At 40.2% G+C, this 25,678-nt stretch overlaps 3 protein-coding genes across 5 annotated transcripts; 1 reads left to right on the top strand and 2 right to left on the bottom strand.

The window, feature by feature from the left end:
- Positions 1-244: 244 nt before the first annotated feature.
- On the top strand, positions 245-3,444 carry neurod6b (neuronal differentiation 6b). Its single transcript, XM_076744055.1, has 2 exons — positions 245-452; positions 729-3,444. The coding sequence occupies exon 2, from the start codon at positions 734-736 to the stop codon at positions 1,733-1,735; it is 1,002 nt and encodes a 333-aa protein (XP_076600170.1). The 5' UTR covers positions 245-452; positions 729-733; the 3' UTR covers positions 1,736-3,444.
- A 12,263-nt stretch (positions 3,445-15,707) lies between these two features.
- Positions 15,708-20,968, bottom strand: LOC143328822 (chemokine XC receptor 1-like). 3 transcript variants are annotated; one of them, XR_013077849.1, is made up of 3 exons: positions 20,944-20,968; positions 19,249-20,753; positions 15,708-18,551 (listed from the first exon to the last, which is right to left on the bottom strand). XR_013077849.1 is itself a non-coding variant. In XM_076744183.1 (2 exons), the coding sequence occupies exons 1-2, from the start codon at positions 19,413-19,415 to the stop codon at positions 17,495-17,497; spliced, it is 1,224 nt and encodes a 407-aa protein (XP_076600298.1). In that variant the 5' UTR covers positions 19,416-19,700; the 3' UTR covers positions 15,708-17,494. The 3 variants fall into 3 exon arrangements, 2 of the variants coding, with proteins under 2 accessions (XP_076600298.1, XP_076600299.1); XM_076744183.1 differs by lacking the exon at positions 20,944-20,968 and having other exon boundaries at positions 19,249-19,700; XM_076744184.1 differs by lacking the exon at positions 15,708-18,551 and having other exon boundaries at positions 18,918-20,753.
- Positions 20,969-21,854: 886 nt separating this feature from the next.
- On the bottom strand, positions 21,855-24,420 carry LOC143329557 (chemokine XC receptor 1-like). Its single transcript, XM_076745526.1, has 2 exons — positions 24,345-24,420; positions 21,855-23,360 (listed from the first exon to the last, which is right to left on the bottom strand). Exons 1-2 carry the CDS (start codon positions 24,347-24,349, stop codon positions 22,265-22,267), a joined length of 1,101 nt encoding a protein of 366 aa, XP_076601641.1. The 5' UTR covers positions 24,350-24,420; the 3' UTR covers positions 21,855-22,264.
- Positions 24,421-25,678: the final 1,258 nt, after the last annotated feature.

Genomic DNA, 25,678 nt, shown 5'->3' with positions numbered 1-25,678 from the left:
TTTTTATTTTTCAGACAAAAAGACATTAATTCATCTTTCTTACACGAGGAGATGCAGATATTAGTTGTTATCCCTCTCCAGTCTGTGTTTTTGACGGTAAACGCGGGCCTCCCGGTGCCCATTACAGGAGCTGCCAGATGATCGGTACGGAATGGAGGTCCCACGGGACACTGAACACGTGGTCTCGGCTGCCACAAGACGTCAGCGGCAGATGGCATGGGTACCCGCTGTTGGCATGAGTGTCATTCCTCAAAGAGAGAGGGAAGGGGAAGAGAGAGAGTGAGGGAGAGGGAGAGTGAGGGGGAGAGAAGAGGAAAAAGAAGAGAGGAGCGCAGCAGAGAAGAGAAAGTGCGCTGGTTGAAGCTTTTTCCTCTTATTTGTGGGTTGCAAGCGGAGAAGCTGCGGATTCAGAGGAGATATCTTGGAACATGCGAGGCGCACGCTGACCAGAGGTGAGTGCAGTTACAATGCATGTGCGTTTGTTGACTTGTAGCGTTTCGGTTTGTTGCCTAGAATTTTGTAAAGCACTTTGGCAGAAAAAAAGTCCAAAGACAACCAAATTGAGTGTCTTTGAAAAGGTAGCAAGCTGTGACATTGGCCTTGCTGCCAATTTGTTCCTCTTCCTCATGGGAGGATGCATTCACAAGGTAATTAGCTGACAACCGTCAAAAGACATCCGTCTTGCACTCTGTCCTTATAGTTTATGTGTTTTTGCTTTGATTTTACAGGGAATATGTTGACACTGCCATTCGAGGAATCTCATATGATGTGTGAGCCGCGGTTTAGTGCCAGTTATCCCCGCGAAAGCCTACCTGAGAGCCTGGAGCAGGAGCGACAACACAACCCAGACAGATCCATGTCAGACATGAGGGAGACCGAGGACGACATGTCCGATAGAGAGGACGAACGGGAGGACGATCAAGACGAGGACGGGCTTCCTAAAAAGCGAGGCCCGCGGAAAAAGAAGCTCGGCAAGGAGCAGTTTGACAGGTCCAAAGTACGGCGCCAGGAAGCCAACGCCCGAGAGCGCAACCGCATGCACGGCTTGAACGCCGCGCTGGAGAGCCTGCGCAAAGTTGTGCCCTGCTACTCCAAAACTCAAAAACTGTCCAAGATTGAGACCCTTAGACTGGCTAAAAATTACATCTGGGCCTTGTCAGAGACTCTGAGCGCAGGGAAGAGACCGGACCTCCTCGCCTTCGTACAGACTTTGTGCAAAGGATTATCTCAACCCACAACCAACTTGGTGGCCGGTTGTTTGCAGCTGAATGCGAGAAATTTCCTCACAGACCACAACGGGGAGGTCATGTTCTCTGGCAGATCGCCATACGATGCCATGTATTCGTACCCGACCTCAGACATGAACACACCCCCCGGCCACAGCGGGAGCACCTTGGATAGCAGCGCCAAGCCGTTCAGACACTACAGCTACAGTGGCGCGTACGAGCCCTACTACGAGAACCCGTCCCCGGAGAACGTGAGCCCACATTTCGACAGCCAGCTGAGCCCCCCGATGAACTTTAACGGGATTTTCTCCCTAAAACACGAAGATCCGCCAGACTACGCTAAAAGCAGCCACTATGGCATGCGCTACTGCACTGCGCCAGGGCGCACGGCTCTTGCGCACAACTCCATGTACCGAGTCTCCCCAGAGGCCCGTTTCCCCTACGATCTGCACGTCCGCAGCCAGTCCTTCCAAGCACAAGGGGAAGTTAATGGCTCTTTCCACAATTAATCAATCAGCTGGACAAAGTTCAAGTTTCAGAAGCGATGCAATTTCCCCCCGCAGATGTCGAGAGTGGAACGAAATGGACTCCAGACACGCTGATGCACTGCAAAAATGCCCATTTTAACAAGTCATTTTGTGTTCAATGTTCAGTCTTATTTTTATTTAAAACATGGTGAAAGTCTGCAAATTAGATTTGATGATTTCACTTGTTCTCCATTCTAAATTTGAGTCAATATAAGGCAGAAAGAAGACAAACAGGGACGCTTTTGCTTTGGAAACAAACGAAATGACCTGAGCCTAAACGCAGATCTTCTGATTCATTTAAGGAAAATTTAGATTCAATGGCTCACTGCCACCTATTTGTTTCCAGTGGAAAACCACAAGTGTAGAATAATTCGTTAAAGCTGCAGGTTTTGAGCAGACTGTTTACAGTAAAGGTGCATTATACAGTGTTTGTTAATGACTGTGCTGCAGATGTCGGTCATGATATGGGACACATAAAGCTGATATAGTGAACAGTTAATTCGAGTTTTCTGTCTATTTAACAACAGCGGTCAGAAAAATGATTTTCGTGGCGAAATAAAATCAAATGGAAGAATCTGAAGACGTTTCACTTCATCAGGGAAGTTTTGCTGAGACATGATTGGAGTTCAGAGATTCAGTCTGTTAGCAATAAAGGTCAATTGAGCTATGCAAGTCAGCCAAATGCAATCTTTGCTTATGAAAAATTATATATGTATATTTCCTCTCACGGGGTGTTTCTCATAATCTAATAGGGTATCTAATTGAAATCATGACAGTTACACAAAATGAATTATTTAAAAAAAAAAAAATGTTTGGAGACGTGCATGTGTGTAGGAGACCTGGTGACGATGTCATCTGAACTGGTCCTATAAATACAGGAAGCTGTGGGGAAAAAACTTAGAAAACTAAATGCATTTGTATTTGGAGTAAATAGTGTGGTAACGAGGTGAATGTAAATTATTATTGTATTTATTTATTTAAGCTTATTTATTATGGGTCCGTCAATTTGGATGTGGATAATATATTATAGAAAATATTGTAAAATTCAACAGTGTTACCTTTTATGTGAGTTTCCATACATTGAAAGTTTGTTTCTGTTGCCTTGTTGTATATTTCACTGCAGCTGAAAGTCGAGGACTGGAAGGAAAAATCATTTTGTGTGAAGGGAACAAAACTATACGAATCCGAGACAACATGCCTTAAAAAAGAGATGATGACCATCAATATGCAACGAAATGACAGTTTTGGATAGTTTGATGTGAACTTTTTACACTTCCTTGTTCCTGCTGAAGAGCAACTGTGATGCACTTCATGTATTTCTGCACAACGTTGGTGACTGTACTCATAAATTCTGTTGCTTTTGTAACTTTACCCGAATGACGAATGATTATTGGATTTTATTTCTCACAAACACACACACACACACACATGCACGCACACACGCACGCACGCACACACGCACGCACGCACGCACACACACGCACACACACTCCTGAAAACTCGTTATGGATCGAAGTATTCGTGAAGTAATGTGTTAATGTTTTGTGATGTGTTTGTCGCAATAAAATGAAGAGGCTGTAAGAGGCTTTATGTTGTAGCCCAGCTTCTCAGCTTTCTGTGAGGATGATCGACAGCAGGCGGGTGGCAATTAAAAAAGAATAAATGGTTAGAAAAATAAATCAAGATAAAAACGCCTCGGGCGTAATTTTACTTATTTATTTATTCTGAGAGATTGAATCCTTTAATAATCTTGCATAACCTCAGAGGTTGTGGTGACACAGTAAAGGCCTGTTTTTAGTAAAGTCTTCAAGCAACAGAAGTAAAGTTTCAAACCGTAAAAAAAATCATTTGATCCAATCCTAATTATTCTAGTGACTTGGCTTAAATTTGCATTTTCAGTTGAAGGCTTGATGCTCAGATTTAAAGATCTGTAACTGCGAATCTTAACGCATTTTTTTTAAAAAAGGTCTTAATCCGAAAGAGGCTTGTCGACATAATTTGATTTGATTTCAGCCGATTAGATGGCTGATTTGTGACAAAAATGCCCACGAGCTGTTGGATGTCAGCCAGAGAGCGCAGACGACTGATCCCAGTCCTCCCAGTTAACAGAACTGGTAATCCCTGGAGATCTCCGATGAAAAGGTAGTCACACCCTCTAAATGAACTAAAATAAAAGTCCGTTTCTTTTCTCTCTGTTTTTAAAAATCCATTTGACTTTGGTCCTAAACATCAGAATTGAATGATCTATATTCACCTGATCTATATTTTATTTGTCAGGTTACTCACGCTTTTACAAACCGTGTACAGAGCAGAGAGCTATATGACATGAATTCATAAAATCACTGAACAAGATAAATTAAAATTCACTGTTAAAAACGTGAATATAAAATGATGAAAACCTCTTGAAGGCAGTGAAATTCATTCTTCTTGATCCAGACTCCGACCTTTGGGAAAGTTGAGTCAGTGTGCGAGCTTCAGTGCGGGAACACACACACACACACACACACACACACACACACACACACACACACACACACACACACACACACACACATGTTCGTGTTGAAATATGAAAAAATATTTGAAACAATGCAGGAGCAAAACTCATGTCTATATAAAGAAAAATGAAATTAACCTGGAACAAAAACCTGTACGGACACGAAAAACCTGACCAGCTCTCAGCACCTGTCGGTAATGAACCCTGATAAGTGACAAACACGTGTGTGACCCTGTACTGAAAAGCATGAAGAAAGATCCAAATCACCTCTCAGACAACAGCGTGATGTCTTTGTTAGTGAGTTGCTGCTCAGTGCAGCCAAATGACAGAAACTTGTGTCCTCATCATATATGAAGTCAGTATTCATTCAGTTCTGCAGAGGCTGAACTAATAACAGATGGGGCGGCTGCAAATCATGAAATTATTCCTCTTTCATTTTGTGTAGAAACTCATTTCAGGGTCATCATATACTGTAATCATGAGTTCTGTCTAGTCACAGTGTGTTTGTCACTTTGTTTGAACAGATGAAAATGAAATTAAGATAAAAGCTGTGCAAGCATTTAAATAAAATTCTGACTTAATTGTGAAGGGTTACAAGAAGAAGAACAAAATCGAAATGAGGAAGGACAAATTAAGCCTGACGGAGCCTTTTCATAGGAGGATTGAATCAGTTTTAACTGGAGGTAACAAACCAGACTCTCATGTAAATTCTAAAATATCTTTTCCTCTTTTGTGGATGCAACTGCAACCGTGTTTCAGGCTGTTTTGGGACTTGGTTGGTTTGATGATGATGAAATAAATGCTGCTTTTCTGGGAATACGTTGGACATTCAGCAAATCTCTGAGATCACAAATTCAACTGGTTCCCCTTGAAGGAAAATGAGAAAAATGACATCTTTTTTTTTCTTTTAATCAAGAAAACGACTTGTTTTCCTGTCCTCATTCCCTCATTCATCTTCCTCTTCCTCTGTATCACCATAAAACTGGAAGACCCGGTTTCTGGTGGTCCCTCTGGGGCTCTAAAATCCCCTCTTTAGCCCAGCATCCTCCACCACCAGGCCTTATTTATCTCATTCAGTAAAATTCTCACCTTGTCAGTCTTAATGCTTTTCGTACCAGGCTGTGTGTGTGTGTGTGTGTGTGTGTGTGTGTGTGTGTGCATGTGAATATATGTATGCATGTGTGTGGAGGAGAGGTGCATTCAAATCCCTTTCGGAGCCTCACAGTGCAGCCTCACTGAGGGGGGTGAGGAGGAGTTGGGGAGGGGGGAGTTGACGCCTACAGGGTCCACGGGGCGGCGTACAGCAGTTTAGCACGGGGTCAAATGTGTACACGTACCCCTACATTCACGCAGCTCATTAAGCTGTGTGGAGAGAGAGCGAGCGAGAGAGGGGAGAAAGAAGTATAGGGAGAGAGAGAGAGAGGGAGCATATGGCCCGGCTCTGTGTGGGAGGTGAAGGACAGGAATGGGGGATATATATCTATAGAAGTGAATTTGCAGTCTGAGATGTGGTGTCATAATTAGTGCAAAACAAACACTGTTTCTATAGGCAGAAGTTGGAGAATGACAATAACCATCTTAGAAGTTGAGAAAAGTTTTCACCTGTAACAGAGAGGCAGAAAAAACAAACACATCTTTAGATTCTTCTGTTATATATTATGGTAATTTATTGTAATCAGGAACCTTTTTCCTGCAATGTCTGAAAATCTGAGCACCAGTCAAGAAAAATGAAAATAATGTTCCCCGCCACGTCGGCAAGCATCCTCAAATTTCGTGCCATTCCCAAGCCCCAGATGGTGTGGGATGGGAAACGTTCCCCCATTAAATTCCTAATAATCATTTCTCCTGCGGAATCGGGGGTGGTGGCAGTGGGGATGGAGGAGGGTGGGGTGCGAGTGTGTCTGCGTGTGTGTGTGTGTGTGTGGCTGGGAAGTGAGGATTGGGTTGGTGGGTGAGGGGAGTAGAGGGATTTGGTGTTTTAATTAGACAGATTTAAGGAGCTGAACCCCCCTCAAAGTGTGTGTGTGTGCCTGTGTGTGAAGAGACTCACTCACGTTCATTTGTGCTTATATTTCTGTGGGTGTGGATGCATGTGTGAAAAAGTTACACATGAGTAAAGGGGTGCGTGTGTGTGTGTGTGTGTGTGTGTGTGTGTGTGTGTGTGTGTTGCAGGTCACGGCAGGGCTGATGCTGCAGCAGAGGAGGCCTGACACTCCAGTACTATGGGCCAGGATCTCATTAACGTGTCAGATTGGTGGATCAGTCTCTCTGGCAGGCTGCCCGGCCTCTCACAGGAAGTACTTTCTCTCTATCTGTGAACTTGGCACTGAGAGGTTAGACAGGGTGGGAGGGAGGGAGGTGAGGGGAATATGTTGGCCTGAAGGAGAGAGGAGAGGCATTAATTATAATATTTGGTCAGATTGGATAAATATTGAGTGTAAGATTGTGGTTTAAGAGCTGCTTTTATCCGTCGGGGAGTGGAAACTAATGAGTTATGAATTGTAGCGCTAAGAGACAGCAGACCAGCTCCTGCAGTTGCACTATTTCGGAGGTGGAGATATGCTAAGTATGTGACGGGAGCATCTGTCACTACATCACCTTTGTGCTTTGTGCTCTTTGTCTTGGGGTACTCTGACTGGGTGCAGTGTGTGAGAAAGTGTGTGTGGCTACAATATATAGTGTTCTGGAGCAGGTGGGAAGCATACAGGGGTGTGATCCTCTGACACCCCAGCAACACCCTATTTCAGGGCAGGCTGAGAGACACGGGTGCTATTGGGTGAAGTGGTTTCAGTCCCCTCGACTGTGAACACAAGCATCTGGTAGTCATGACTGCACTGTGGTGTGAGATGGATAGATAGATATTATAACATAAATTTACATATGTACATGTATAAATGTTGACCTTTCCTTTTAACGATATGAATACCACCATTTCAGACACATTTAGGCACATTTCCACAGCTTTGTGGGGGATGAAGTGTTAATTTCACAGATAAACTGATGCAAGATAGATTGCTAGCTAGTTGGCTAGCTGATGTTTGTCTGAGCTAATTTTCACGTCATTGATGTTGACGTCAAATCAACAATCATATATAAGCTACTTTCACAGTTGCATTTCAGGGATAAACTCTGGTTTTATTCCTTTCTACTTTAGCAAGCTTTAGCAAACTGGCTTGCTAACTAGCTAGCTAAGCCTATATTAGCATTAATTCCACAAGTTCAAACACACTGAACATGACATACTCAAAAAGAAAAATATTGAGGTTGCTTTCAATAAACAATGAAATGTTTGATTTCATTGACAGTCTGATGCTAGCTAGATAGCTGGATAGCTACATCAAGCAAGATCGCTAGCTATACTGATGTGTAAGCCTACTGAAGATGAACAACTTGGTTTATGTCTAGAATAGAATATAATCTAGAAACTACCTTATATTGTTCCAGATTTTTTTTTAAACTAATCTACTTTTACAGTTTAGTTAACAATTACTTGTTTATTTCTTGGCTAGATAAATGCTAGCAATGTCCTGTCTGTGGGCCTTTGTGATAACTAGCTAGTTAGCTGGACACATTACATTATATAGCAACCGTATTGAACATAAAACAAAAAATATTCAAGATGCATTCACAGCTTAGTGAACCTTTAAGTGTTTCTTTGATAATTTGATGCTAGCTAGACAGCCGCATTGCTATATTGAGCTAGATAGTGAGCTATATAGGCTACCGCGTCTTGGAAATTCTTTGTAATTATTGCACTTTAAAAAGAAATTGCATCCGCAGCCTTAATAAGTAACGTCACTCTGTTACTTACGGGTGTGTTCATGACTTTGTCTTTATTTATTTCCAGATTTTGTCCCATTCAACAATGTGCAAGATAAGTATGTGGCAATGGGAAGAAAAATAATATTAAAGAGAATTCAAGTCTTCTTCTTGTTCTTCCTCTTATTATTACACATCGATAACACAGACAGATAGATAGATAGATAGATAGATAGATAGATAGATAGATAGATATCAGTACCTTTCTGTGGCTCCACTGACACTAATGTTATACCACCATCACCAACATTCCCATTTGGAAATGAGAAATCACCAACATTAAACATGTAAGAACAAGTAGGAACTTTCTCGGCTCATCTAGACTAATTATATAGCGCTTTGTGAGGAGTCATTAGGTACATAATTAACTATCTATTAGTATGGAGAAAGAATCCATTCATAATATCTATACTAAAAGGACTGACTGCTCTTTCTTAACTCATAACGTATTGTTTCATAATCACTCCGCCTTATGATTAATAAGAATCTTGATCTTCTCATTAAAAATCACTCGTATAGATCAATTCGGATGAGGTAATAACTGTACTGACACCTTACACTGTATGCAATGAATGCAGAATTTAATAAGAAAATCTCATTTTGAAGTATTTCTCTTCCCTGAGCAGGATAAAATTTGGTACACAAGCATCAGCTGGCAAAGAGCATCAACAAACAACAGTGTGCATCAGCAAAATCCAATTAATTTTTTTTATGGAAGAGAATACTTCAGTGCAGTTTACATTGTGAGATGCACAAGCGGAGATTTTTTGTGGAGGTTATGATTGTAACAAATGTCCCACCCTGGCAGGAGAGTCATCTTATGGATGTATGATCTTTGTGTGTAGAATATCTTTGCGTTTCTTTTTAGTATTCTAGTCCATTCTGCGCCATCACCAATCTGTCCCATACTGCCTTTCAAGCATTTCCTGTGGGACTCATGCTGTGTTCGTAAGGCCCCTCTCTCTCTCTCCCTCTCCCTCTCTCTCTCTCTCTCTCTCTCTCTCTCACACACACACACACACACACACACACATTACACACATGCACAGACTTTGGTGACTGCAGAGGGAAGTGAGCTGTCTGTGGAGGGTTGGATTCTTGGTGTCGGTCCAAAAATGTGTCACTCGGGACACGCATGGCCTGCTGGAGGCAGGAATTCTGTCGCTAATGGGCCCCGCAGCCGTCGGCACCACCTGGGGATATGGGAGACGGGATGGATGGATGGGGGAGGATTGAGAGAGAAGGGAGTGTATGCAGCACAATGTGTTGGTAACAAACAAAAAACCTATCTATCTATCTATCTATCTATCTATCTATCTATCTATCTATCTATCTATCTTCTCCATGAAATGAAACACTTTATTGTTCACTAAGCTGTGAAAGCAGCTTGAATCTTCTTCTTCTTCTTCTTTTTTTTTTAATAAATCTGCAGCAATGAAAGCAGAGTTTCCAAATTCTATTAGACATAAACCAAGTGGTTTGCGTTCAATATGTTCTTTGAACTTGTGGAATTAATGTATTTAGAAGGAAAAGTCAACATTTTTCCCTGCCATGAAAGACAGCTTATAAAAAATGTGAAGGCATAAACAGGCAGGGCAGGTGTTGACGATGCAAATGAAACGGATGACAGATGGTGAGCCTCGCGATTGCTCACTGTGCAGATAATGGATGGAGGTAATCAAATTCCTCTGAGGCTTTGGGACTTTCTTCAGAACTTTCTCATCAATTGCACCATCAAACAGTACCATCGTCAAATGCATCCCCCTCTACCTCAAAAGAAGAGATACAAAGAAGTTACAAGATTTTATTTTCTGATAGACTTGGCCAAGTTCTGTAGCTAATGTTGTTGAAAATACACTTTTACTGTTTGTGGGACTGACAAACAGAAGATCTATCTTAAAGGCGTGATCCTCATTCCTTTGTGGCAAATCCAGGTGTCGTTTTATCATCATACATGTCGCTGGTAAAGCAGGGCGGTATATGTGGCTTAGCCGGGGATCAGGCGACTACTTTCAACAATAATGTACTGCAGCTATTATAAAAAAAAGCAACAATCACATCAGCATGCCAACAAAGCCAGTCTGCAGGGGAGAGTGTGCTGTTTCCATCTATACAAACCTTCCTTTCATGTTCTCTGATCGAAGCTTTCACTCATTTATTCACTCGAGCTGTGAGAGCTGTAGATACTTCAGAAAGGAGGATCATGAAAACAAGCATCTGATGTGTATTTTTCATATTTCTCACTGGAGGGAAAGAAGCTGTAGTTCTGTAAATTTCCCCAACAGTGTGGTGACAGCCATTTGATTTTCATAGGGCCGAGTTTGAAGGTCAGTTTAATGGTCCATTTGTGTTTTGTATTCGTCTTGCTTCAGTGGAAGCTTCAAAACAAAGAGGGTCAGCGGCGCAATAAATGTTATTTTTTTTTATGAGTAAAACATGTCATTAAAAATGCAATAAGTCTTCCAATAAGCTTGGAATCTTTTCTGTCGCCCAACTTGTTCTCCAAAGAATCTATCATCGCAGTTCTGGAGAAATTCATTTGCTAACTTGGCTTCACTGTTATCAGTATGGAAGACAAACACTGTTGTGTCAGACAAGACTTGAAAATGCCAATTCTGCATCTGAAAAGCATTTTCCTGTCACAACACTCAAGAGCGGCATATTACTGCAACAATTCTCTTTCACACCTCGAGTTATGATAACAGCTTCAAGTGTCAAACATATGTCTGCAGAAAAAGCGTAGGAGAAAGTATCACAGAGGCAAAGGGAAGAAGGTATGCTGAATATCACAAGTTTTCATGTGTCAGGTGATGCTGGGTTTTTTTTATATATATTGAATAAATGTGATAATTGCTCCTGCAAAATCCCAGGACAGTGCACCATATTGGTTATGTTAAAGGTGCAAAAGCATTTGCTTTGCATTCCTTTTTATGTTCCTATAACAATGTTACGGGTGCAGCAGTTTTCTGACAGGCTGGCGAGTAACCTGCTGGGAAGTGTCTCTGTCTAACAGTGTTCAGTGGCACCTAATTGGAGGAAAAATCCATGATGACAGTGAGAACCATATTGTTAGCGAAATACAATGCACAAGCTTAAAATAAGTTTTCCTGTTGTTCACTGCCCAACCAGATCAAGGGCACATACAGCCAAGTGAGTGTAATTAACTTTTTCCAACTCGTTTGGATAATCTCTCCCTCAGTTACCTTCGCCTGTGTGAAATTCCCAATTAACTATATCCCGGCAAAATCACAAAACAACGCCATGTGAAATTTCTTAATGAATTCCTTTGTCTCTGACTGGCACAGATGAGGCATGAGAAAGGCACATGTACGGCGAGCGTATTAGTTAGGCGAGCCCATGTGATGGTGCCCGTTCACGGCTGACAGAGCGTTGGTATCCTCGGGCATGGCTGCCAAGCTGCCAGTCTGTGCCGTCACACCTTGCTGCCTTTAAAGATTGCCCTGCAGAGACGGGGAGGGGGTACGGAGGGCCTCACGTTTTTAACAACGCACAGTCTGGCAACCCAGGAGGGTTTACGACTCAGGATCAGTGCCAAGAACTGCCCACCAGAGAGAAGGGGGGTTGAGGGGAGAGGCGGGGAGGAGGATGCAAGGAGATATGGGTGTGGAGCACACACACAGAGTCAGGCCTCCATCAGTCACATTCACGGAAGGTATGTGGGGATGAATACATGTATGTGCATATATGAATGCTTGCACTATATCAGTGTATGTGTGTGTGTGTGTGTGTGAGAGGAGAGGCGGCTGGGTCCAATATTGGGATGTATATCCAACAAAACAGTATGTCAAATCGATTCATCAAGCTTTCTCTGTGACATGTTAAGGGAAAGGGAAAACTGTGTGCACGTATTATGTATCGCATCCTGCACACACACACACACACACACACACACACACACACACACACACACACACCCACACACACACTTTGCCTTTTCTCAGTAATCCACACAAATGGCAGTGGATGGCAGAATGTAAATGAGCTGGTTATTACACAGCAACGTTCATCAAGCTGAGCTGGAAAGACTTCAATGGCCCTGATGAATATGCATGCAAATTTGTTAATTAAGTTAATTATTCTGCTGAAAATTCATTTGTCTTCCCAAGGACATTTCTGCGATGATTTTAACATGTTTCCACCATTAGTCATGCACGGTGCTATTGAAAATCACCTTTTGGAAAGTTGCGGCCAAAGAGGGGGATAGAACACCTACAAATGAGGAGGAGGAGGGACGAAGCAGGTAGAGGACATCAGATCAGGGGCGTGGAGTGTGGTTGGAGGTAGACGGCAGCTGGTGCAGCCTGAGGATAAGGAAGGGTAAGCCAAAAAGCATGGTCTGTAGGATATTAGCTCAGTGGGTAGAGTGCTGAAGACTCAGTGCCAGAGCTGGGGGTCCAGTTCTCATCGGGCCCATCCAGAAAATGTTTCATTCATAGTACTGCAAAGCACCGTGGACAAAAATGTATGGCTTGTTATGTGATATTATGTGATGTGAGACTATGTTGTGGAAAAACTGTGGACAGAAATATGAAAAGATGAGAATACAGCTATTGTGCTTTATTAATGCCTTAATGAGTCATTTATTTGTTATATATTCCCTTACATCATGCCATGTCACATCACATAATGTGTTATGTTGTTATGTGGCTTAACTAATTCAAGCTCAAATGTTATCAAGCTAAATTTATCCAGCTAACTGTCATCCATAAAAGCATCAAGTCGAAAGTCAAACCACTGCTGATCATATGATTGCAGTTACATGAGGTGGACATGAAGCATGCACAGGGGCAATACACTCATGGCCCAGAGTCTCATTTTATCAGCGTTTATTATGTTTTATGTTGCACAATGTTTCTAGTCTTTCCACACTTGCAAGTGAATGTAGTTAAACCCTGAGGCATTGTACGCACGATTACCCAGATTATATACCATACCACAGGCAACTGTGAGTCTAACAGTCAAACTGTGCAACATAGAGTCTTTTACTGTAACAGTCAGAAAAGTGGTTTGTTCTTTGTTGTGTGTTTCATCATGTACAGGTGGAAAAATCAGAAATAAGCAATTTACATTATTTGAAACATTGTAATGGTTTCTCATAACCTACATGTTTATGTTTTGTTATTTCTTGACAGTTGTGCACCAAATATAACATGTGATGTGAGTGTAAAACATAATGAGATAAAATGAAATGTCAGTAAGGCTGATACCCATCATTGGAGGCCTTATCTATGATTTTTGGCCACATGAACATCAGGTATTTTCCCATCTTATGTTTCTAGTGTAATGTCATGTAATGTAATGTTATGCTGCTATGTTAAGGTATGTTATGTAATTTTATGCTATGTCACGTCATGTCATGGTATGTTATAGTCTCAAGGGTCTTGTCCTTGTCCACAGTCTTTTTCCTTTATGTTCTAGTCCTCCACAGTGCCACAAAGTAACCAAAAAAGTTACATAAAACACTTGCAAATGAGCAAAGTTGCAAAGTGAGAGATTCTGTCAAAAAAACGAAAAATAAAAAAAAAAATGAAATAAAGATACAGAACAGGCCAGATGGGAAAAAATTAGCAAGAAACATCAGGACGCACTGTTTGATACATCAAATGGCCAGTCTTACAAGAGGCACCTAAGCCTTTGCAGTAGGCCTAGTCTGAATATCCAGATGTTTGATTTGTTAATTAAGTCTCCATGGTAGTTAATCACTGCGTTTTTTTTTATCTGACAACAGCAGGTAAGTAGAGGAGGATGACCCTAAGATATAGAGATATGATGGTGTGGGATATGCAGAGACAGGCAGCATTTGTTCTTTTTGATGAACATTTGTGTCTGAAAACACACCGTCAGCCAAAAAAGTTGTTGACTCAAAAAATAATAATAAAAAAATAAATGAAACAAAAAAAAAAAATCCAGCAGAAGCACAAAAATCTATTCAAAGCAGAACACGTCTTTAGCTCATCTCTGACTTTATTTTTTGTGGCTCATATGGAAAGTATATCAGATTGTGATCAATAATGTGGGCCAGAAATAATGAAACAAACAGCATTATGCCAATACCCATGTCCCCTCTAGTGGAGAAATGTCGCACTGCAGTGGCAGCATAAAGGCCAAGATGCAGCATGAGCGGTGCTGGTTTTTCATCTATCGTCGATCAAAAACACGTTTTTTAAGAATAAGCTTATCACCCTCCTGGATTCATGATTGAACAAACAAAGATTTGTGTTTGTTCACGTTTAAGTGTGAGGCAAAGGCTTAAAACAAGGTGAATACACTGAATCTAATCCTTTTTTAAAACATTGTGTTCCCATGACAAATTCAATTACGATGAGGTGCATTAGAGAAATGTCATACGTGTCATGCAAGCATTAAGTCATCTATATTTGTTCACTAAAACAGTTGCTTGTAATGATAAGGCTGACACACTTAATCGATTTGCATGCATTTCCCTGACAGTCCAGATTAACAAGCAATGAGACTTTATTAGCAACATGCACAAAGCACACACACATTCACACGTTTGCAAGGCATCAATTAAATCCACATATGCTTGGAGTACTTATCGTTATAGATAACTGAAATTAAAGGGGAGATATCGATGTGAAAAGGGAGGCTGAGTTGCCCCGGAGAAAAGAAGAGCAGCGAGTGAATGTTAGGGCCAGGGAGGGCTAGCAGCACAGACTCCATAAGAAAACAGCAACAGCTGTTTAGCTTGTGGCTAAAAACAGGGTTGAACAACAACATCATTTGCTAAGAAAATGATCTGGGAGAAGAGATTCCGACTCCAAGATAAGAAATGGGATGCCTTATATTGTCTGTTTGAGCTCTGTGGGGCGAGTTTTCTCCTATATTTGTCTTGTTAGATCTTTTCTTTGTGGTCTCTGATGTTACGAATTCTTACAGTGAACTTCCTGCATATTGTTATATTTGCATATTAAAAATCCAGAAACAAACTTCAGTCCATTTCCCACCAGCTGGCACTCCACAACAAGGTAGATTGGGATCTAACAGCGGTTTGATCACTTCCTCCTCCAAAAACTGTTTGTGAACACACAAATATTGGCTCTTCCCCAAACTGCATCACATAGGTGCAAAGAAACTTCTCCGCTAGTTTCCTGACTGCATAAAGACACATTGCAGACTAAACACAGGTCACTTTCACATTGATTTGTCCAGACAATTTTACAGTATCAAACATTTTGCTGCTGTTACACACACACACACAGATAAAATTCGGCACGAAACCCTCTCCCAGAGCCTGCCAGAGAATGTGTGAGCACACCCGTGACTGCTCTGCCCTTGACTTGTATCCATTCATCCAAGCGTGCTGGATGGTTTAGTTAATTAAGCTTAATCTACCCCCTGAGACAGATATGAGTGCTGTTACAGTGGCCCACTGAGCTGTCCCAATACACTCTTCTCTGGACCCCCCGTGGAGCCATCAGGGCTGCGCTACTCAGCCATGTTCAAGTACACGGGGCTCCGGAGGAGCACATTACATATAATAGAGTTAAAATATTTGGACCACAGAAGAGAAAAAAAACGGTTTGTGAAATATTTTAATTACTGAACTAATACAGCTAAATTGCTTTACTGTTGGAATTTCCGGCTCACATCATTTTAAAGAAAAGCACATGGACAGTTGAGTTAGACACACTTGACTGCCTGTGATTTTTATCACAAACATGCAGTCTGTTATATTTTATTGATCCTGCTGCTGAGAGCTAATTTGTTTGTTCTGTGTCACAAAGACAAGGTCACTCCGGAGGGAAATGCCCCCATAACATATCGGCTGATATGTAAAAGAAAACATTAAAAAAAATTGAAGGAGCGGAAATAAATTAACCAGATTTAGAATTACGTTACTTGCAGCTGCAGCGGATGCACGAGGAACACTGTCTGATTAACGCTGGGTACACATATGAAGACAAAGACTAAACAGGTGAGGACAGAAATATAACATCTGACATACACTTTGACATACAAGCAGAAACAACGTGATGGGAGTACATTTATTTCACTAATCTTTAATTTGTGGCCTGAATATGTAATATTAACACAAGTCTTTGAAGAGTCTGTGTTATAGATTAACAATAAGTTCATTTTTATGTAATTTATCATAATATCAAAAAATATGATTTAATCATAACATGAAACACTAACAGCATACAGTAAATATTAGATGATTGAAATAGCTCTCCTTAGACTTGGGTTAAATATTGTGCTTTTAAGATATTTTAGATATTATATGGTGTGCAGTGTGCATGGCATCAAGGTCTTTCTTCAGTCACATTATAAGTTAAATTCTCTCCCCTGTGCTTCAGCAGCCATTATCACATTAACATCATAGCATGAGATTAAAATGAATATTAAGCAAAATAACCACAAATCACATAGTTTCATCATTACGCTCATTTTCTCTTTTTAAAAATTTATCTGAAGAAATTACCACCAGCCTTACTTCCATTCATTTCTGTTGCCATCTTGTGGGTTGAGTTGTTCAGTGCAGTGGAATTATCATCACAAGGTGATCTCAAGTATTGATGTGATGCTGCTGCTTCATTTGAAACAATGTTAATTTAGTTAAACAAAACTTTACTCTTTTTCTGCTTCAGGCGTCAGCATGTCGTGATTGGATCAAGCCGCTGTTGCTCTTTCTTTAAGCCAGCGTTGCAGTAATGACCAGATATTGGTTTTGCTGCTTCCTGTGGCGTCTTTCACTGTGTCAGTTTATCTCTAACACAATATACAAGATGCATGATTTATCAACTTTCCTGTTTCTGCCTGCTCTCTGTTGTAGTCGACTGTTTTCCCCCGAAACAATGATTGTCCAATTATATTTTTGCAAGCATAAGCAAACCTTGGACTTCACCACATGTTTGGATGGTGTGCTTTTTTTTGCCTTTGCAAAATCAAAAACACCAGCAAAAAAGTGTACTGATGGATTAAAGAGTGTGTTTGTTTGCTCTAACATCAGCTGCAGTCATTGGCCTGTCCAGCTAACTACCTCACCACCTACATAACTATGCAACGATCGAGTGCTTATTTAAGACCCCTTTTATGAGACTCTCCTTTTAAAATGAGTCAGCTGAAATGTTAAAAAGTCAATCAGAGAAGTTTTCAACCGACTCATGAAGCTAACTTTACCTTAATCACTTTGCTAGCTACAACTGATCAATGATCAAAGTCGACAGCAAAATCAATGGTAAGCAGCTAAAAATGTAAAAGATATTAACAGCGTGCTTTTGTCCTCCAAGGACGCATTGTAACTATGTGGGGCTGCACTTAGCAAACAAATATTATTGAGATTTTTAGTATTTGCTTCCAACCATAAAATATTGCATTTTTCATGGTCAATTCAAAATGTTCTCATCTTAAAAAGTATCCAGACAAATACAATTATTTGTTGGTCACACAGGGCCATCATGTGGAGCGATGATTGCCTCTGAACTGAGGTTGTGACACCCATCTCTTCTCTGGGATGAAGTGCTACATGGCACAGGGAGATGCCTCCTAAACCTTTGTGCTCCAAATATATGCAACAGTGGGTTCAGGCAGCAGTGGAAGTAAGGCAGAGTGTAAATGATGACCTCTGCATAATACATTGCCTGTCTCCAAAAAGCTGCGTATTCCAGAGCATAAATAACTGCCAAAGACTCTGTAAAGACTATGATATTGTACGGTACAAAACAAAGGAAAAACACAACAATCATCCCTAACATCAATCTTGAAGCCTGGTGATGTCTGTTCATCCTGCGCTGTTTGAGAGTTATCCATGTATGGACACAGCAGAATGTAATGATAATGGAGGGTACGAGACAGCAAAGGCCAATCTGCATGCAGATATCAAAGAGCAGAACAGCAAGTGACTGTGGAGCATGTAAACATGTTATATGACCATATGCTTCAACGGCCTCACTGTTCATGAACACCCGAATGCCTTCAGCAACACACACCAGCCATATCACACTGCTAGCCATGAGGACACAGAATTTTTGAGGGCTCTGTGCGGACAAACGCGAAGCATGGGCCACAGCGACGTAATGATACAACGCCATGGCAGCGAGGATCAACGCATAGCTGTTCAGCCCAATGGAAGAAGCCCCAACTAAGGCTCCACAGGCCCAGTCCCCAAACATCCAGCCATAGAGATGATCGCAGGCCCACAAAGGCAGGGTCACAGAGAGGCAAAGGTCAGAAACTGTGAGTTGCAGAAGCAGGATGTCAGACGTGCTCTTCCAAGCTCGTTCCCTCAGAAGAGTCCACAGGAGGAAGATGTTTCCAGGCATGCTGATGCAGAAGATGAGGACGTAGCACACAACTCTGTAAAGATCAGGTTCTGATTTCACTTCCCAAGTGAGTTCATTGTCGTAATATAAATAGTCCTCAAAGTAGTCGCTGCCGTTGTAGTCACCCTCGAGGGCCATAGTGTACTTGTTGATGTCTTGCGAAGAAGTAACAATGCCACTGATAAAGAAATGAGGATATGATGTTAATTCCTTAAAATGCTGTAGAATACATTTTACACTTGTGTACAACTCTCAAATGAATTAATGAATAATAACTCTGCGTGTGTCATGCTGGTCAATGACGACAAGTTTGCTTATCACGCGCTAAGAAGAAGTGAGCAGATATGCAAATGGACAACATTTAAAATAAATTAAAACAGGACAACATTTACTGTAAATGAAAAGAAAGAAAAGGACATTTCCCCAATGTCCAGCGTGTTTGGGGAAGTGGATGGTCATGTTTCATGTCACGTCTTTTATTGTGATCAGCAAATAAAATTCAGGAATATATCCTTCATCAACTCAGATAACATTTTCCCTCCAATGCAAGCTGATCCACAGCAAACACCTCATTAACATACAGGCATACATACAAGGTTTTTGTATTCGCATATTCAATTTAATTTTATATTCTCAGTTTTTATTCAGTGTTTTATTAGTCTTGTTTTTTTTCCAGACTTTCATTAAATATTTTTTTCATTTCATGCATCGATCCATATTCTCAGAATCTGAATCAATATTCTTAAATTTCAGTCCATCGTCTCATATTTCTTGAATTTTTATTCCAAATTCTCAAGCTTTCTCATACTTTTTACATCTTCTCCTAAAGTAAATAAATACTTAAATAAATGAACCAAAATATGAAAGAATCTTACCTTGGACATTGACTGCAGGTACTGCTACCAGTTTTCTCAGTAATTGTATTTTCTGTGTCTAATGGGGGACTTTTCCCGGGGATAAGTACTTGTTCAGCAGAATTTAAGGTCCAGCCTATCCTGACATGTCTCAACATTTGGTTACAAAAAAAAAGAAGTGAAAACATCTAAACTAGATTCCAGTCAAACTTTTTTCAAAAATATTACAGTAACACCGCAGCAACGTTCATTCAGAAGGTCTGAGAAAGTGCAGCAGTGCATTTCATCATCGAACATATTGACAAGCTTTAGGTTTTTACACATATTCACCATTTACTTAGCACATTTCAAAGCACATACATAGAAAAAGACCCAACACATTTTAAGGAACTATACAAAGCATAAAAAATGAGAGGCAAAATTAAATAAATACAAACTCTAGTGCCTGAAAGCATTTACAGTTTGACTAAATGTTTCATCTGATGAGTGAACGTCTATTTGGAGGGTAGTTCCAACATAAGAGCAGAGTTCTGTGCTATAAAAGCTGCATTCGGAATAACAGAAGTGCTCTGACCATTTGTTCTCTCTCTGTTCTTCCTCCTGGCATTCTTGCAGTGTAAAAGTTGCCCAAGATGTTTTCGCGACCTTTCTGAGAGCATATACAACAGAGGGTTCATACAGCAGTGAGAAAAGGCAAGGATACGACAAATGGCATGGGCAGTGTACAAACATTCAATGGCATAACAGCCAATGGGATCATACAAAGACTGGATGACAAGCAAAATATTGTACGGTCCCCAGCAGATGAAGAAGGCTGTAACAATGCAAAAGATGGCCACGACTGTCCTGTGCTTTTTTCTGTTGGAGGTCTGCAGAACTGTCTTGAGGATGGCAGAATAGCAGAAAACAATGATGGCAAATGGGAGGAAGAAGAGCAGTGACACTTGGAGATAATATCCCACGTTGACATCAGAGCCATCAGAGGGATCCTCACACTTGGAAAGATCGTTCCAGTGGGTTTCCACCTTTACTTTGATAGCATCACTCACAGATGCAGCGATGCTGATGACCCAGGCTGCTGCACAGGCGCCTGCTGCACACCTCTGCCTTACATGGTTACTTGGCCAGTTTTGCAGCACCACTGTTACGAAGCGATCCACAGTCATGGCAGTCAGCAGAATGACGCTACTGTACAAACCAACAATGTATGCCGCAGTTATGAATTTGCAGGCAAAGTCACCAAAAACCCAGTGGTGCAGGTAATAGACTGCCCAGAATGGAAGTGTGACGGTGAAGACCAAATCAGAGACGGCCAGGTTCAGAATGAACAGGCTTGTCACGTTTTTCAGGTTCTTGTCAATGACAAGAACACATAAGAGAAGAACGTTTCCTATGAGACTGAAGATGAAGATCACAATGAAGATGGCACCACTGATGGTTTCAAAGTCAAACATCTCATCACAATAATACACCACATCACCAGTGTCGTTCACACCTCCGTCACTCATTGTGGAGTTGAGGATTTTCTAGAAAAAATGAGCACAAAAACTAATTTTGGCAAAATATACTTAAGACTGAGCACATGTCTACAACCTTTCAGCAATTTTCCATTTAAAAAAAGCAACTCCCTATAAAATCTTAAGCATGGATAGCAATTAAGTACTAAGGAATTTAACCTAAATATAGAGAAATTACAGTAAATACGAAGCAACTCACCCTGAACAACAGATCTAACGTCTTGTGCTGACTTGAACTGAGGAAGAAAAGTTGTGATATTTAAGAGCGAACCAATGGTTCCTCTTTTTGTTTCACATGAAGTGATGCTGCTGCTGAAGAAATCCAGCTTGAGCACGAACATTGAATTCAAACAAGAAAACATGTCAGAGGTTTGGCTTTTACCTGGACACAGGTGTAAAGGTTTACTACTATTCAAAACAGAGACACTCCAGAACTTTAATCAAGTGATTTTTATTTTACTGTAAAACATGGAAATGATGATTATGGTGATTTTATCATGTGAAAATAACAAATGAATTCTAAAGAAAACTCCAGAAGACAGTATGAGTCTCATGAAACGATGAAGGTGAAAATCTAAAGTAATCACTCCAACAGGTTAATGTGAAAAAGTGAAATACAGTGGATCAAAGTGAATCATCAGTATACAGTTATATTATTTGTAATACAGTATTTAATCAGGCCATTCAAAGTCAAATGAATTATGTACTTTCATGTACTGAGCTGTTGCCACATGATCAGCTGATTAGATAGCTGCATTAATGAGCAGGTGTACAGGTGTACCTAATAAATTGGCTGCTGAGTTTATGTCAGCGATTAAGGAAACTAATTGTAGCTTGACAACTGTGAAGGCTACTGAGTAAATAATATAAACACCCATACTAGCTGCTCTGTGGGGCTTTACTGAAGCCCAGCAAAGCTTTGAGCTGTGTAAATGCGAATACTCACAACCCTTATTAATCTCAACTTCAGTGGGTCCCAGGCTTGTATTTAAGGCAGGCTTATATTAGAAACAGACCTTTATTTCTGATTCCCTCTGTTTGATTAGTTTCACAAACAGTAAATTACCAACACATTAAATAACCAATTAAAAGCCCTCAAGCATTGCAGTGGACTTCCAGTATTTCAAATGGAGCTACTGCTGTCTAGAAGCACTTGTGTGTTACCACAAAATACAGTTTGGCTGAGACATTAACACGAATGCAGACTGAAACAGGACAGTAATACTTTGCATTGAAAATCTCATGAGTATATTGTTGAATTTCTTAAAGCAATGGAAATGTGCATTATGCCTATTAGGCGTGCATATTATGTAAGAGGCACCAGGAGTTTATCCACCTTTGTTTTTTCCCTCGGCTTGTATTTGGCACAAGCCTTTATTTGTTTCTGTCATCTATGATTTGCCATTGTTTGATTGAGGAAATCCGATATGTGTGCTATTACAACTGGATTTTGGTTTGGGCTTTCTATCTCCTGATATAAAACCTTGAAGTTTCAGATTAAGTTCTGCTGTTTCTATCAACTACATTGAGAACTCTTCACCACTTGTTAGTGATGTGATTGTGAGTCGGCTTTGTCTACTGCGGATGCTGTTATTGTTGTGGCCCCAGCTCTTCAGCATTGTCTCCAAGTGCTTTTTGAATTTAACCCCCACAAACACATAAAACACAGGGTTGAGGCAGCAGTGTGAAAAGGCAAAAAGTCGGCTGATGTAAAAGGCATAATCGAGTGCTTTTAATTGTTCACAACTTCTAACCACAAGGTATGAGTCAGCATGTATTCGGGACCAAAAATACAGTGACTGTAGAAATATTACCACATTGTAAGGTGCCCAGCCCATGAAGAAAACAGCCATAAGAGTGAAAATGAGTTTTAAAGTTTTGGTCTTTCTTCTTTGGGCGGTGGGACGCAGCAGCCTGCACATGATCTGAGAATAGCAAAGAATGAAAATGACTGAACTCATTATGAAGAGAGCATTTTGCTGGTAGATTCCCCATAATCTCCAGTAAGAATCCACATATTCACAGTACTTGTGGTCCAGGACCTTTGTAAAGATGAAGGCTGGACTGGCGACCAACACGCCAAACACCCAAATGAACACAGACACAAGGACACTGGAGAAGCCTTTGGTGGACACGATGTTAGACAGAGGATTCATGACAGCTACGTAACGGTGAGCAGTCATCAGGATGAGGAGTATACCACTGCTGTAGAAGCCAACATAGAAGACAAATGTGACTATTTTGCATGCAGGTTCCCCTATAGTCCATCCGTACATGTGGTAGTAAGCCCAGAAGGGCAGACATGCAGTGAAGAAGAGATCCGATACAGCCAGGTTCAGGATGAAGGTGTTGGTGAGCGATCTGAGATTCTCATACTTGGCCAGAATCACGATGACAAGGATGTTGCCAAACAGACTGAGGATCACCACGATGGAGAAGAAGACGGGAGTGAAGGTCGCTCCAAACTGCAAGGTGTTTCTTCTGTCGCACACTTCATCGATGTACTCGTCGTCATAGTCAACACTAGAGTTGTCATTGTATGTGTCAAAAGTTGAGTCAGGGATGATGCTTGTAGTCGCTGTGATTGTAAAGTTTTCAGCTGCAGCCATTTTCCTTCTGCAAGAAGAGGGAGTCCAAATTTAAAAGAGGCTTAGAGGGGTGTATCAAACAGGTCATTACAGAGTTAATGATATGGTAGTGGATGAGATGATTACATTGTAAACATGTTTTTAATAGATTTCCGTCAAAATTTCAGCATATATGTCAATAGCCTAATATATTATTATCTAGATACATGACCACATTTTGTCTGGGACATGTTTACCCAAATTACAAAACATTACGTTTACCAATTTTACACCATTTTACTTACTTAAGTGGTTTTCAGCCATGTAGATACTTATTTGCCTAAATTTTGAGATGTGCATTTTTAAGATATCTGCCTCCAACACAGTGCAGTAAAAGTGCTTAGATTTTCTTTTGTGGTGCTCAAAGCGTAAATAAAATAAAATAAAATAAAATCAATATTGAAAGGCCCCTGAAAGGCCCCGAAAACTTGCTTAAATATTTCTGCACAGCATGTTTTATTTATGACTGAATAAACAGCACTTAAAGTTGCAGTTTCAAAAATAACGTTCATTAGTTATTAAGAGATTAGCACTGATTTATTAATTGGTGTCACTGTCATTGTTGACAATTTGAATATTGTTTGTTAAGTGAACATTTGTTTTCAGGACTCTTTCCTTCAACAATGTCCCCATAACTCTGTTTAATCCACAGATTCCCCAGGAACTGTTTTCTCTGGCAAAAATAAATTCCAGTTACCTCCATTTTCCTCCAAGTTTGCCAAAGAAATAAAAGTCAGGTGTCTCCAAACTATCATCATGGCTGCCATTAAAGGTAAATGATAAAGAATTGCTTTTGAAAGTTGGAGAAACTGAGCCTAAACTATTAAAATGAGGAGATGCAGCATTTATTCTGTCCTTCTTTCTTACTACACTGACTGCAATTGTTTAGTCATCGTAGCCACATTACAAATACAATTTTTGTTTCTTTACAAAAGACAAAACATTGTAAACTTTAAGTATTGCTGAGCCATACCTCATTAGAGATCCTCACGGTCCCAAATAATGGAGAAATGTGGAAACATAGGCTGTATGACTGTACAAAGGCTGTTCACACAGCACGGTCGTACCTGTGGGCGTCAGTGAAATGTTGCTGAACTGTTCCTTAAATATTGACCACAAAGGTGAACAGAAATCAGACATCATTTTCAGATCATCCACACACATCATGTTTGTGGGGCAATTTGTTGTCAACAACCCGTGGGACAAAACATGTTCCCTTTCATCACTAATGCCTGTTTTAACAGGCCATTACGCCTCAGTGTTACAGGATTTCAAACTATTCCATTTTGTTTGACTGTTACTCCTGTTACTGTACAGGTAAACGTTTAATTTTGAAGTTTTCATCTTATAACTTTGTCACCAAAATTAGAATAGGGACAAAAAAGGAGGAGGTGTTGTTGTTAGTGTGAGAATCTCCTTTTTATTAAGTGAACAATAAACAACAACGAACGTAATCCAAGAGTGCCGTAAATTAGAATTATTTTCATTAATGATTAATCAGTGGATTATTTATTTGAATAATGGTTTTGTCTGTAAATGGTATATCAGTGTACAGTGATATAAAATAGAAAAAAACAGCAAGTTCTCATATTTGAGAAAGTAATCTTAATCTTTGAGTCTTTTTTTTTAAAAGCCTCCAAAAACTAATCACTTATGCAAGTCAACAATCGATTTTATGCCAAACGACAAACTGATTAATAAACATTAACAGAAAAAACATCACTTTAACGCTGTAGCAGAGCAAAAACAAACAATGCAGAACAGACAATAAAGAGGATATATACTTATTATACCATTGCACCAAACGTCTATTCATGTTAGAATAGAATGAAAATGAGAAACACAAACAACCAAACATCACTGTATCATATATTATTCTGGTGTATGCTGTTTAATTTTTCTGCTGTGCTAATCACACCACCATGTCACTTTTTCCCTAAATTTGACTTTGTTCTTGCTCTAGTTTCTATTTTTATTTCAAGTCTGATTTTTTTTATTTATTTATTTATTTTTTAAATTAGATTTTTCATTTTCTCTTTTTGACTCCATTTCTTTCTGTCCCAAATTTCTCCTCTGGGGGAGCAAATATCTTATCTTATCTAATCTTATCTTATCTTAAGAAGAACAGACAGATCCAATGAATTAAAAAGCTGACACTGAACAAGCTAGAGGCTCAGTTAAAGCAGCTGCAGGCAGAGGATGGTTATTGCTGGTAGATATTAATCGATTTATTTTTTATCTGAATATTCAAGTCGTTCTGTTTTGATTATTTGCTGGAATTTAATATTATTCTTACAAAGAGAATAA

The sequence above is a fragment of the Chaetodon auriga genome, chromosome 12, assembly GCF_051107435.1.
Source record: "Chaetodon auriga isolate fChaAug3 chromosome 12, fChaAug3.hap1, whole genome shotgun sequence".
Taxonomy (NCBI): Eukaryota; Metazoa; Chordata; class Actinopteri; order Chaetodontiformes; family Chaetodontidae; genus Chaetodon; species Chaetodon auriga.
The sequence above is the reverse complement of the archived record's forward strand: the minus strand, read 5'-3'. Positions and strand labels throughout refer to the sequence as shown.